This window comes from Silurus aristotelis (genome assembly GCF_946808225.1).
Source record: "Silurus aristotelis genome assembly, chromosome: 29".
NCBI lineage: Eukaryota > Metazoa > Chordata > Actinopteri > Siluriformes > Siluridae > Silurus > Silurus aristotelis.
The window spans coordinates 11815042-11830041 of record NC_139602.1 but is presented as its reverse complement, the minus strand read 5'-3'; the positions used below and the strand labels follow the sequence as shown (position 1 = coordinate 11830041).

The 15000-nt window shown below is 42.0% G+C and overlaps 1 protein-coding gene across 1 annotated transcript in view; it reads right to left on the bottom strand.

Moving 5' to 3' along the window:
• Nucleotides 1–15000, bottom strand: part of LOC310722966 (low-density lipoprotein receptor-related protein 1-like) — a 109695-nt gene that overhangs the window by 76857 nt on the left and 17838 nt on the right. Inside the window, exon 2 of the mRNA XM_083535818.1 lies at nucleotides 12603–12725. Coding sequence (XP_083391944.1) covers nucleotides 12603–12725 — 123 coding nt within the window. The remainder of the gene's footprint in view (nucleotides 1–12602; nucleotides 12726–15000) is intronic.

Genomic DNA, 15000 nt, shown 5'->3' with positions numbered 1-15000 from the left:
GGATTGCTCTGGGGTTAGTGTTTGGGATTGCTCTGGGGTTAGTGTTTGGGATTGCTCTGGGGTTAGTGTTTGGGATTGCTCTGGGGTTAGTGTTTGGGATTGCTCTGGGGTTAGTGTTTGGGATTGCTCTGGGGTTAGTGTTTGGGATTGCTCTGGGGTTAGTGTTTGGGATTGCTCTGGGGTTAGTGTTTGGGATTGCTCTGGGGTTAGTGTTTAGGATTGCTCTGGGGTTAGTGTTTGGGATTGCTCTGGGGTTAGTGTTTGGGATTGCTCTGGGGTTAGTGTTTGGGATTGCTCTGGGGTTAGTGTTTAGGATTGCTCTAGTTAGTGTTTTCTTGCATTTGAAGCCTGAATAAAAGCAGTGCTGAGGAAGTGAGACGTCGTGACTCATTTGTTATTGCGTTATAAATCTCCAGAGAGCTCTAATGTGGCGTGAGCTTTTAAATAAACAAACTCGCACACGCTTTTAACAAAATGCAGGACACACCACAAAACACAACACGGCATGAAAAAACACCACATCACAAAACAACACCACGCCACGGAACACAACACCACGCCAAGGAACACAACGTCACGGAACACAACGTCACGGAACACAACGTCACGGAACACAACACCACGTCACGCAGCGTGAGGTTAATCTCACTGACGCAGGATCACGCGAATCACACAGATTCCAATCACTTCATTCAATTGATCTGCTCTCGGTTCACAGAAACATGTAAATCTGCAGAATAAGACGAGTCACGTGACAAACGGGACACGACCCGAGTGGAATTCAGGGCAAACGATGGAGAAACAAATAAAGAGAGCGGAAAACAAAACCAGGAAAACTGAGAGAAAAGAAACAAAGAACAGATGAAAATCAGTTACAACCATACAGTGTGTACATGTGTACAAAATAACACACAACAGAACGTCATGTTATAAAGAAATGTGTATGTGTGTGTGTGTGTGTGTGTGTGTGGGGGGGGGGGGGGGGTCTGGAGTGTGTTACACCACACCAATCACTTCATTTAGTAATAGAGTGCAACACATGAATACTTAAACATAAAACACACACACACACACACACTTCAATTAACATTTATTATTGATGTGAAGCCCCATGAAAGCAGATGTGCAGAAATCCAGATGTGTGAGAGCTGCAGTGTTCAGGGTGAGATGTTTGGAGATCAGACGGAGCTGCATTCCTTTCTGCTCAGCGCGAGACACAACACCAGTTCTCCTCTACGTGGAGATGATGATGATGAGCTTCCTGTGTAAGATTACAGATGTTTATCCAGCCATGTTTTGACTCGAGAGTTTAAACAGGAGATGTGATGATGTGAGGAGTGTGGGACGAACGACACGCGTGTTCAGGGGTATCACCGAGACACGCAAACTGGGTCATCAACAACCATAAACAGCAGCAGCTATCATTCACTTTCTCTACCTCTCTCTCTACCTCCCTCTCTACCTCCCTCCCTCTCTGTCTCTTTCCCTTTCTGTTTCCCTCCCTCCCTCTCTCTCTCTCTCTCTCTCTCTCTCTCTCTCCCTACCTCCCTCTCTGTCTTTCTCCCTTTCTTTCTCTGTTTCCCTCCCTCTCTCTCTTTTCTGTTCTCTGTGTGTGTGTGCGCGCGCACGTGTGGGTGTGTGTGTGTGTGTGCGTGCGTGTGGGTGGGTGTGAGCGTGTGTCTGTGTGTATAAAGGAGTGTGTGTTAGCAGTTTGGAACACTGAGGAGTGTGTGTGTGTGTGTGTGTGTGTGTGTGTGTGTGTGTTAGTGGTTGGGACACAGTGTGTGGATGGTGTGTATGTGTGTGTAGAGGAGGTGTGTGTTAGAGGTTGGGACACTGTGCACGGGTGGTGTGTGTGTGTGTGTGTGTGTGTGTGTGTGTGTGTGTGTTAGTGGTTGGAAATGTGGTGGCACGTGAGAATATTGTCTCTGCCTCCTGTATGAACAGTGCAAATGTGGTCCTTTGAATAATCTTTACAAAATGACTAAACTGATTCAAAAAGAAATTGTGTTAAACAACACAATATTAGTATAAAATAACACAATACTAGTATAGAATAACACAATACTAGTATAGAATAACACAATATTAGTATACTGGTTTCTCCCTCAGTTCTCCAGCTAAATGGTCATGTTGTCTAATGTCTCTCCTTTTGTTTCTCCGATGAAGAAAATCCCCCTCAGAAAGTCCCCACTGGTTAAGAACTTGGTGTCTTTCAGGAGAATATGCTTTATGGTCCTTAATGAAGGTTCTAGAGGAACTAAACGAGTTTTTTCAGGATTGAGGACTTTGACTACAACATCTTCATTTCCACTGATTCAGAAATCAAATGTTTTGAATGTGGTCAGATATGAATCTTGTTCGCGCCTGTCCTGAAAGACAGAGTGACCCCGGTGTCTCCAAGTGCCCAGGGTAGGATGCAGCTGAACCTGCTGGAGTCGTTCCTCTTGCAGTTACAGCGTGGCCTGCTGCTGAAACCCCGTAACTGCTGCTGCACCAGGGCATAGGGAGCGTAAACCCTAAACTCAGACTGTAGTCCAGAGGTCCACTAAAGACATCCAGAGCCATCGCCAGGAGGCACCAGTCACTACACCAGTGCAAGGTGGAGATGGAAGATGAGCCTCTTTTTAAAGTACCAACTAAGAGAAATGTTGTTTTTACCATCTGTTTGATTTACTTTTATTTCATTTTAATGAATGGGATCCAAGTTGCCTTAATGTAAATGGAGCAAAAGAACACAGAAAAAAAGTAAAGCTTTATGAGCTCATAAGGCAGAAAGGTGTTGATGATGTTATGCTGCAGGAGACCCACAGCGACAGCGGTAGTTCTGCTGACTGGGTGAAGGAGTGGGACGGGTTGGTGATTTAAAGTCACATCTCTTAGTGGTGGTGTTGCCCTGCTTTTCCTCGCAATTTTATTCCTGTTTCTTAAACTGTAGAAGAAGTTTTAAACTGAAGGCTTTTAAAAGTAAATGCTTTTTATAAGAATGAGGTTTTTGATTTTATCCGTGTGTATGATCTCTGTGACATACGGAGGAACTCAAATAAGAAACAGAGACAGTACACGCGTGCCCACAGCACAGACAACACGCTGGAGAGATTAAATCGTTTTTATGGTTTTAAGCCATAAAACCAACTGACTTATTTTACAAAGTGTGTTATTTTTTCAGTAGGCATCTCAGACCACTGTATGGTTCAGTGCACCATCAGTAAAAAGAATGTTAAACCTAAGAGCAGCTACTGGCATTTTAACACCGCACTTTTAGAAGATGCTAATTTTAGAGAGGTTTTTTTAATGGAATGTTTTAAACTGGAGCAGCAGCTTTTAACTCCCTACAGCAGTGGTGGGATTTAACTAAAACACAAATTAAAGAATTCTGTAAACACTACACTCTAAATGTCACAAGAGACATTGCCAGATCTCTAAAAGCTCTGGAGATAGAGACAGTGGAACTCCAGCGTTTAAAAGCCACAGGAAATCGAGGGCATATTGAAGCTCTCAAAAGTGAAAAAGCCAAAAAGAATGACCTGTTGGACACTACAGCCCAGGGGGCGCTGGTCCGCTCACGCTTTAAAAGAGTCACTGAGAGGAATTATCCTTTCAAGTTCTTCAGTTTGGAACAAATGAATGAACAGAAAAGATTCATGCATGCATTCAAAATCAGGGGATCTCGTGTCAGAGCCTTCTGAAATTTACAAGCAGACGGTCAGCTTCTATTCTAAGCTGTATAGCAGCGAGAGGTCAGGGGCACAGGCAGTGGAGGAGAGCTTTCTCAAAGATCTGCCTAAGCTCAGAGAGTCAGTGGCCAGGGAGTTAGGTAGGGAGCTGACACTGGCTAAGCTTTAAGATGCTCTCCAGGGCATGGATAATGGGTGGGCACCAGGTATAGATGGTCTCCCTGTAGAGTTCTTCAAGGCATTCTGGGCAGTAATAGGGCAGGACGTGCTGAAGGTCCTAAAGGACAGTGTGAGATGAGGTCAGCTATGAATGAGCTGCAGGAGAGCAGTCCTGACCCTGCTGCCAAAAAAGGGAGACCTGACCCACCTAAAGAACTGGTGCCCAGTGTCACTACTGTGCACTGACTTCAAGCTGCTGTCAAAAGCATTAGCATCGAGACTGACGAAGGTGATGGAGCAGATCATTCACCATGACCAGGTGTACTGTGTGCCTGGCAGGTCGATATTTGATAACGTGTACCTAATTTATGACATTTTGGACGTCATGAATACTTGTGGAAGGCGCTGGAAGGCTTTGGGTTCAACCCTGGTTTCATAGCCATGATCAGGGTGTTGTACAATGAAATTGAGAGTGTACTGAAGGATAACGGTGGTTTATGTGCCCCTTTTAGTGTGTGCAGAGGGATCAGGCAGGGCTGTTCACTGTCAGGAACGTTGTACAAAAGTACCATGTACAAAAAAAAGGAATGTTGCACAAAAAGGAATGTGGTGCACTCTAGCTATTGAACCTTTTTAATCAAACTAAGTTGTCGTCTTTCTGCTTTTAATATTCCACACACTAATGCTTCACTCTACCTGTCAGCGTATGCAGATGACGTGACTGTAATGAAGCAGTTTCAGTTGGGGAGGTGGGAAGTTGTGGTGGTTTTAAATACTTGGGTGTCTACCTGGGAAGTAATGAACATTTAAATAAAAACTGGGAAGGCACTGTAGAGCACATCAAGGGCAGACTGATCAGGTGGAAGCAGCTGGTTCCAAAGATGTCCTACAGGGGGCAAACTTTGGCGATCAACAATCTTGCAGTATCGTCCCTCTGGCACAATTTGTACGTGTGGGTCTGCCACACACTGTGCAGAGCTCTGATCGTCACACTCCAGGAGCTGGTGAACATCGCAGGGACAGACCTGTCACATGTGAAGGACCTGGCAGCACATATAGGCCTCTGGTCCCTGCGCATCGCTAACCAGCTCCTTCACCGCTGGAGGTCCACATTAACAGTGGGGCAGCATGTTCAGCTGAAGGACTATAAAATTGGTGAGAGCGGTTCTGCAGAGGATGAACCCTTTCCCCAGCAGGACATCGCTTCTGACCTTGACGGGTGTGGAGGTTCCCCGCCTGGAGTGCAGGGGTGAAGGGGAGATGAACTTTGGGACAGTGTTGGGGAAGCTGCTCTACAGGGCCTGTGTTAAGGTTTTAAATAAGAATAAACTAAGTGGGAGGGTGGACCCCCAGTGGAGAAATGTTCTTGGATTTAATGATGATATTAAACCAGAGTGGAGACACTGTACAAACCACCGTTAACCAAAAAAACCCGCCGAGATCCAGTGGAGGATTTTACACTGCATCATCTCTGTGAACTCTTTTATTTTAAACCCTCCATCTTTAACTCTCTGTCTGATTTTATTTATTTATTTATTTATTTATATATCTATCAATGATCTATCTATTTGACTAAATGAGTCCTGATACCATCCAGAACATTCCATGACTTATGTAAAACAATAAAATAAAAAAAGAATAAAAGTCAAAAGGAATAGTATTATACAGTACAGTGCTGACATTCGCAGGTTTTCAGGATCATTATGGAGTGAATTTACATTAAATATTAATTAATATCAGGATTAGAAATGTGATATTATAACCTGCACGTTTTTCACTCCTCTCACACATTTTCTTCATTTTTCCTGCTATTAAATAAAATGTAAATTAAATGCAGTGATAAAAAAAATACTGCAAAACTTTTAATCACTGCATTTAATTTACAGTTTATTTATTAATGATAATAAAGTGTCCGGTGGAAGTTTTTCTCCCTGTGATCAGGTGGTGAATTCCAGCTTTCTGTACCCAGCTCAGGGAATCCAGAGTGTGTGTGTGTGTGTGTGTGTGTGTGTGTGTGTGTGTGTGTGTGTGTGTGTGTGTGTGTGTGTGATGATAATCTCACATAGCATCGTGTTGATTTTGTGCTGTTTCTCCTCGACAGCAAAACACGAACACGACCAACGTTCTCGAAACCCAGAGCACGTCCAGGCTCATGTGGAGATTACATAACACTGCTTCAGTTCAGAGCACTCACACACTTCCTGTTGCTGGAATAAAAGGTGTGTGTGTGTGTGTGTGTGTGTGTGTGTGTGTGTGTGTGTGTGTGTGTGTGTGTCCTCATTTACCAAGCAGCAGTGTTAATGCATGAATGCATCTTTTTAAACCATTACATGAGAGAGAGAGAAATGGAGATTATAAACAGAAAGAGAGAGAGAGAGAGAAAGAGAGAGAGAAAGGGAGAGAGAGAGAGAGAGAGAGAGAGAGAGAGAGAGAGAGAGAGAGAGAGAGAGAAAGGGAGAAAGAGAGAGAAAGGGAGAAAGAGAGGGATGTGGGATTTCCATCAACAGTGCAGAATCTTCCTCATTAATGCCAATGTCTTTCTGCTTTCTGTCTTTATCATGTCATCTCCATCTCTCTGTATCTGTCGTCCCTTCCTTACTTTCTTCCATTCTTTCTTCCTTTCCTACATTTTCTGTCGTTTCCTTTCTTTCCATTTTTTTCTTTTTTTTACTTAATTTATTTTCTTCCCTTCATTTCTGTCCTTCCATTCCTTCCTTTTTACTTTCTTTATTTCCTGCTTTATTTCCTTTACCTCCATTCACATTCTTCTCTCCCTTCCCTTTCTTCTCATCCTTTTCTTCCATTTCTTCCTTCTTGTAGTCTTTATTTCTTTTTCTTTCCTCTATTCATTCTTTTTTGTATTGTTTCTTTGTGTTCCTTCTTTTTTTATTGTATTCTTGTATTCTTTCTTTCTGTATTTATTTCTTTTACTCAGGGGGGTTCAGGGGCATTAAGGCTAATCAGGGCCATTCAGGGGATTTCAAGAGCAGTCAGGAGGATTCAGGGGTGTTCAGGGGCATTTGGGGAGTTCGGGGGATTCAATGCCATTCAAAAAAGTTCTGGGACATTCAGGGGAGTTCAGCGAAATTCAGGGGAGTTCAGAGAAATTCAGGGGAGTTCAGAGAAATTCAGGGGAGTTCAGCGAAATTCAGGGGAGTTCAGCGAAATTCAGGGGAGTTCAGCGAAATTCAGGGGAGTTCAGGGGCATTTGGGACCATTTGGGACTATTCAAAGCCATTTAGGGGCATTCAGTGCCATCCAGAGGTTTTTTTTGGACCATTCAGGGAAGTTCAGGGCTGTTCAAAGAAGTTCAGGAGCATTCAGGGGCATTTAGAGATGTCCGGGGGCATTTAGGGGCGTTCTGGTCATTCAGGGACATTTGGGCAATTCAGTAGCTTTCAGGTGGTTCACAAGCATTTGGGGGAGTTCTGGGGCATCCAGTGGCATTGTGGGGGCATTCAGAGGAGTTCTGAGGCATTTGGGGGAGTTTGGGGAAGTCAGGACCAATAGAGAGCATTCAGAGACATTCAGGGGTATTCAGGGGCATTTGGGCAATTCAGGGGCATTCGGGGGAGTTCAGAAGCATTCATGGGCATTCGGTCAATTCAGGGTCATTTAGAGGCATTCAGGGGAGTTCAGGAGCATTAAGAGGCATTCGGGGCATTTAAGGGGGTTCATAGGCATTCAAGAGCATTCAAATAAATTCTGGAGAGTTCAGGGGCATTGAGGGGCATTTAGGGGAGTTTAAGGGTATTCAGAAAGGTTCAGGGGCATTCAGGGGTGTTCAGGGGCATATACAGGTATTCAGGGGCATTCAGTGTTAATGGTGTCTCACTCACCAAAGCAAAATTCCAGCACATACTGTATAATCAATACACAAGGGCACAAAACCAACAAGAGGAACTCAACATGTCCTGACTTCAAACTTTCACGCTTCTGAAGAAAATTGACCTTGCTGTGACCTTAAACCTGTTTAGATAAATTCCAAAATATAATCAGCAGATCTGCTGCTTACGATTCCATTTTAAATCCAAAAACTTTCAACCACTTACGCTTGAAACATGCAGCCAAGGAGATTCTAACAAAAAAAATCACATACTGGAATATTTTCCCACCAATCATGAACATTATATGTGTTTCTAGCCACACCCCCATTCCGCCCCAGCCCAGAAGCCTATTCTCCTCCAAATCCACAGGTGAGTAAGTTGTCACTCAGGAATAGTTTGAGATTGTGATCAGGAGAAGCCATACTGCTTTATAAAACTAACTGCCCTCTTTTGCATACTTCAGCTCACAGACACTCTGATTGGCTAATGTTATTCTGACTTTCAGCTGAGAGAGAGAGTTACCCTGTCCTGCCCCTGCCCCTGCCCCTGCCCTGCCCCTGCCCTGCCTCTGCCCTGCCTCTGCCCCTGCCCTGCCTCTGCCCTCCCACAGGCAACTGCTAATCAGCTGATAACAGGGTGAATCTTTGCTTCCCTTCTCCCTTCCGGTTGTTTTTTATGTGGTAACTTTCCAGAGATGCCTGGAGTTAGTGTTTTTCCAATCCGAGTGCGTGTGTGTGTGTGTGTGTGTGTGTGTGTGTGTGTGTGTGTGTGTGTGTGTGTGTGTGCGTGTGTGTGTTTGTGATGTTCCAGACTTCATCCAGCTTTCGAATGAGAAAAACAGGAGGTAAAAAACAGCATTATTTTCGTTCGTTCTTTCTGGAGGAATTTTGTCGTCTCCAGGATCCAGATGCTCATTGAGGCTGATTATTTGTGGTTTCGGGTCTAATGAAGTTATAATGTGAAGCAGATTCACTCCCTCACGATAGAAACTCGACAGCAATTCAGCAGTTTCGGCATCATAACTCGAGATGAACTGTTCACCGTTTTTTTTTTTTTTTTCACCCTATGAGAATGTGTGTTTGACCTTCCAGGCTGTTCTCAATTTCATTTCTCAGGATGAAAAAAGCAGATTGTGGAAAAAAAAAGCAGGATTTTATGTTCATTCCTTCTGACTGGTTCTTAATGACTTCCAGGATCCAGATGTAACTTTCTGTTTGGTCTTTTCTTCTCTTTTCTTTTCCTTTTCTTTTTCCCAAATCCCCTCCTTCATAACGAATGACTCAGCTTTCACCTTTTTGTCTTTTATTTTCTTTCCATCCAGGGACATGGTTGTTTAGAAATAAAAGAAAAAAAGCGCAGAGACGAGGCCACAAAGAGAGACGGGATTAGCCGAATGAAGCACAAACATTCATTACATTCTCGAACCGGGGAGCGCAAACATCCGTTCTGTCCCAATTCAGCACAATAAGCTTGGTTTTGTGTTTGAGGATTGAGGATTTGTGTAGCAAATTAAATCTAAGCTCCTGGCTCTCCTGGCTCGTCCTTTAAATAGCAGCATTATGAGGACAATACTGCTTTAATATGGTTTGTATTAGTAGGTCCTGCAAGACCTCACTGCCAAGTTCAGGTTCACTTAATCAGATGTTCCTCAGCCTTATATTCCAGTAAATAATGTCAGGGACAAAAGACTTTAAAGATATTACACAAAGAACCAAAACATTTTTAGGAATGTCCAAGGCCCTGCTGATCACTTTAGGACCAACCTTAAGGCCTTGCGCATGAGCTGCAGTTGAACTTGATCATCACTGAACCAGGCAGAAGAAGTCACTCCTTTCACATGCAGCATGTAGTCCATTCAAACTGACCCCTGATTTGTGGATCTCCAGGTGTTTCTGCAGTTGTGCTCTAAGGTATGTATCCTGTACAGGAGGTGATTTGATCTTTTACATGGAATCTGTTCCAGAGTCAAAGTATACCCATCACTGGGGTGAACCACAGATTCCACCCACATCACACTGATGTGGCCGAACTGAAGGACCATGGGGCCGAACCACAGGGTCAAATGTCAGAAGCAACTCTAGGATTTACTGATTGGGCTACACCACAGAGACAAATTACATAATCATCTAACAGGGTTAAAAGCAGAGAAGCTCCACACGTGGGTCAGTCCATTGGGTATGACGGCGTTCAAAGTTGCACCAAATGGTTGATCTGATACCAAATCAGGGGCCATACTGACGGGCTGCACCATATATTCTACACATAGGGCCAGACCATAGAGCTGTACTATAATGCTGTACCGTACATATAGGGACAAATCACAGGGCCATATTGTAAAGCTGTACCCACAGGGTTGTATAATAGGGCCAATCTACTGGGCTGTACCATATGGGTAGCATTTAGAGTTAAACCATTGGTCTGTACTATAGGAATGTACCATTTAGCTGGTATTTAGAACCAACCAACTGTACAATAGAGCTGATCCATACTGTCAACACAAAAGGCCAATCCATTAAGGCACATTAAATGGCTTTACTATATTGCATTTACATTTGCGACATTTAGCGGACGCCCGTGTCCAGAGCGACGTACAAAAGTGCTCCGAGTCTCTAGCAATGAATAACATGGATTACAAACTTAATAAAAAAGATACAGCTAAACTATTATCATTACTGCAGAACATCTCTCACCCCTGTTTCCTGTCTGAGCAGCTCCTTCAGTGACACACTGTTACATCCTGAGATACAGAAGATCTTTTCTCCCTGCTGCTATTAGACTTCACAATCAGAGCTGCTCCCAGTGACCCAGTCACCAGAATACACACTGTTACTACTGTTTACTGCAATAACACGTGCAATTACACTAATGTTAAACCCTGAAATATGTCTGATAGCGTTACTTCTTCCTCGTGGTCTCTTTTTCCTCTCTCGTATTTATACCCTGTGTTGCGTGTATACACTTTATACTGTATTGTGTCTCTATTCTTTCTTTACATATTTGCACATTTCTTTTTCTTTGCTGCTGTAACAGATACATTTCCCCACTGTGAGACGAAAAAAGGTATATCTGATCTGATCTGATCTGATCTCATCTTGGTATTGATATTGGACATATAAGACCAAACCACATGTCAAACCATTGGAATGTACCATATGGTACAACTGGAGGATCTTTTGATCTGAGTAGCATCACGGTAAAACGTGAAACCTTGCCGAGGTTAAAAGAAGCTCCTCTTAAGTTCTGAAGACGTTTCTGATGAAGTCAATCACTGGACAATGGCCAGTACTGAGGTCAATTGTTTTCTTGCGGATGAATAACAGTCTAGTGCAATAATGCATGATTTCATCGTCTGGAGTTCCAGGGCTGTGTTTACGGGTGTGTGTGTGTGTGTGTGTGTGTGTGTTCTGAATAACGTTCGTCTCGGGTTCACGGGAACATAATGTCATGGCTTTTTAATGGTATGAACAGCACAGTTTTATTATTACTGTTATTCTTATAAAGTCACGTTGCTACTGTATACAACACATTGTTTCCTTCAAAAGAATTATTTTATTATTATACAAAGCGGAAATATTCACAAACTTGATCTCTCATAACACAAAACAAGAGATGAGACGCAAACTGGTCTTGGATTTGGTTCTGATTTGACTATTCTGCATCCAGATTTATAGATGAGCAAAATAAATATTTTAAGTTTAAAGTGAGAAGCCGGGCCAGGACTGAGGGAGCATTCATCATCACTGTTATTCATTTTCTACACACACACACACACACACACACACACACACGCGCGAATAAACAACACATTACACTGAGTAATGACAGTGTGATGTTTAGAAAACAGAAGCCCCCCCAAAGGGAACAGCAACAGAGAGAACAGACGAGACGCTGATTAACTTTTTCTTCACCTTGAGCGATAATAAAAACGTTTAAGAGAATTAACGATGTAATTAATACGGGGAATGAAGCGTATCAGACATGCTGTCCTGCCAGCCACACACACCATCGTGTCTTTAGTCGAAAAAAAGATGCGATTTATTACTGCAGAAAGAACAATATCATTATTTACAAATATCACGAGAAATTGCAATAATTACCATATTGTAATTTCTAAATGAATAAATTAATGGCACCCAGGTCACATCACACAGTCTATCAGCTGGTCTACTGAACTGGATGTTTGGTTAAATGTAACTCAACACAGATAAAAAGTTTCAATATGTCTTGTTTTTTTCTTATTACTGATTTTACACATTTCCCCTCCTCTCCCAGAGCCACAGTCATGTTGGTTTTTATCCAAGAACTCGAGATTTTTCGACTGAATAAAAAAAGAGGAATCTTCCTAAACTAGATGAAGATGCATTTGTAAACGATGTGAGATAACAAAGAACAGCTGGACACGGAATACAGCTCAGTTCCCTGGGGTCAAAACACCTTCTCACATCAATATAATAGATTTATTATAATCAGATGTAACAGCAAGCAGACTCCACCCTCTGCTAATCTCGCATGCTAACTTCAGCATTGTGTAGCTAGCAAAACATGCGCTAGAGTTTCATAACTAAATGAAAAATCCAAATAAGGTCGACGCATCCATATATAGAACAGATGTAACTCTGTATATAAAATATGCAAATGCGAGCGTTGTGAGTGGGCGTGGCTTGAAGGCTTTAAGGTCTAAATATGAAAATAGAATCATGTCATTGGGTCTGATTATGGACATGAATGTGGAGATCAGTGCCTGAGATACAATATACTCCAGACAATATAAAAAAATTTAATACAAAAAAAATAAATAAAATTAAATAAATAATACATAAATTATGTAATTACACACACACACACACACACACACACACTCAGACATTGAGAGAGAGAAAGCATGGAGAAAAGTAGGTCTGTAAAAACGTGCTGAAAGCTCTGTCTTGTTAACACTTACACACTTCTGGAGCTTCATCTGATCCATCAGGACAATCCTTCTCTCCATCACACCTCCATCCTTTAGAGATACACGTCACCTGATCCTGACACACAAACTGCTTTGGGCTGCACGTCTTTGAGACTGAAAATAGAAAAACAGCACTATTATTATTATTATTATTATTATTATTATTATTATTATTATTATTATTATATTAAATATCATAATGTAAACACAAATATCAGTTTCCTTGAACAACCTTTGCACTTGATACTGAAGCCTGAGAGATTTTAGAGTCTTATTCATTAATATAGAAGATTTAATTGGCTTTAAGAGGCTTAAACTGGGTTTTATTTAGATTATCGCAAACCACGTGCCTGCTACAGCCTTGTTTTTTTGTCCATTTATAACTTTTTATCCAGAGCAGAGGCGATACGTGTAATAAAACAGAAGAGCTGGGGGACTTGGGTAAACTATACATTTGGGTGAGTTTGGTTGTTTGGGGGTGTTGGAGGAGTTGTAGGTGTTGGGGGAGTTGTAGGTGTTGGGGGAGTTGTAGTTGATGGGGGAGTTGTAGTTGATGGGGGAGTTGTAGTTGATGGGGGAGTTGTAGGTGTTGGGGGAGTTGTAGGTGTTGGGGGAGTTGTAGGTGTTGGGGGAGTTGTAGGTGTTGGGGGAGTTGTAGTTGATGGGGGAGTTGTAGTTGATGGGGGAGTTGTAGTTGATGGGGGAGTTGTAGTTGATGGGGGAGTTGTAGTTGATGGGGGAGTTGTAGGTGTTGGGGGAGTTGTAGGTGTTGGGGGAGTTGTAGTTGATGGGGGAGTTGTAGTTGATGGGGGAGTTGTAGGTGTTGGGGGAGTTGTAGGTGTTGGGGGAGTTGGATAAGCTGAGTGTGTTGGGGGAGTTGGGGGTGTTGAGTGAGCTAGACTGTATAGTTTAATAAGATATAAATTAATATTTAATTTTATAAAAGATTATTCTGTGTAAAATACTGCTAGCCTCTATGCTACGTAGCAGGTTAGCTCAAGTATAGTGACTTAGTTTACAGACCGGTCAAAGTCGACTCCAAACAGGGGAACGTGGGCATTTCTTTAAAGTCCAGATACTTTATATGACAGTGTGGGCGTGTCATATATGGAAATAAAGGACACTGTTTGTGGGCATCATCAGTGTGGGCGTGTCTAAGATCTGTGTGTAGAAATGGAAGCATGTCATTGGCTCTGTATATGAAATTGAAATGGTGAGCAGTGGGTGTGTCTCATAGACCATAATCCAAGAGACCTGGGAGGCAATATGGTCAAAAAACCCCCAAAAAAACTCATGGAATAACCAAACGTAATAAACTTTTTATAAATAAACATATGTAATAAATATTATAATAAAATTGTGCTGTGTTACTACATAAAGCTGATCTAAAACAAACATTATATTTGAAACCAGATTAATACAGAAAAACGTGTTGCCAACAGAGAAAATCCTTCCATTCACTTAAACAGCACAAGAATTCAGAATATTTATAACATTTTCTTATTCAAAGAAAATTCGCTTTCTGGAATAAAATCACGATTTCGAGAGTTTTCTGGATTTTTTCCCCCCAAGTGTTACTTAGGTGTGTTGTGGTTGTTCAGTCTGCCCTGAAATATCCAGGTCAGTGTTCCCGTGTCCCGTGTTCCAGCGTTCCAGCGTTCCTAAACCAACACCAGTGATGCAACAAGCTTCCACGCAATCAAAGGACAACTTGTTCTGGGGAGGAAAAAACCCAACCTCTCTCTGTTTTTTTACTGGCGCTCTATTTGGAGTCAAACAAGGATGTGTTTCAAACCACATCCCTCCCTCCCCATTCAACCACTCGCTTCCCAGCAAATTACTAAAACAGACGTCTGTCTCCTTCTGCACAATGTAATATACCATACAGTGGAACAACAACAACTACATCAACAACACGTCTGGAGGCCAAAACTCCTTCTGAATCCACAACCTGGAATATTCCAACTTCCATGTTGTTTCTAAAGCATTTCCAACTTATACTTTCATAGCAAAAAAATTATGAAGTTATGAAGTAAATTAGATCAACGTTTAGTTTCATAAGCACGAAGAAATTAAAACAAATGGAAGTTCGTTTGTATGATAATTAATGTGAATTTGTCAGAACATAAAACTAAAATGACTTTGAACTCTGAAGATAAATTTAGTTTAGTACATTAGTTATAATATTGTTGATCATATCAGAGTTTGAACACGAGGCATATCAGTATTTATTACTATAAAATCTATGTTCAGTCATTTAGAAAGAAATGTACAGCCGATCTCTCCACCGTACAAAACAACTACTTTAGATTTACAATTAATGTTTGCTTTGATTTGTGGAGATCAGAAACTTTCATTTCCATCGCCAATCCATTACCAAAATACAAAT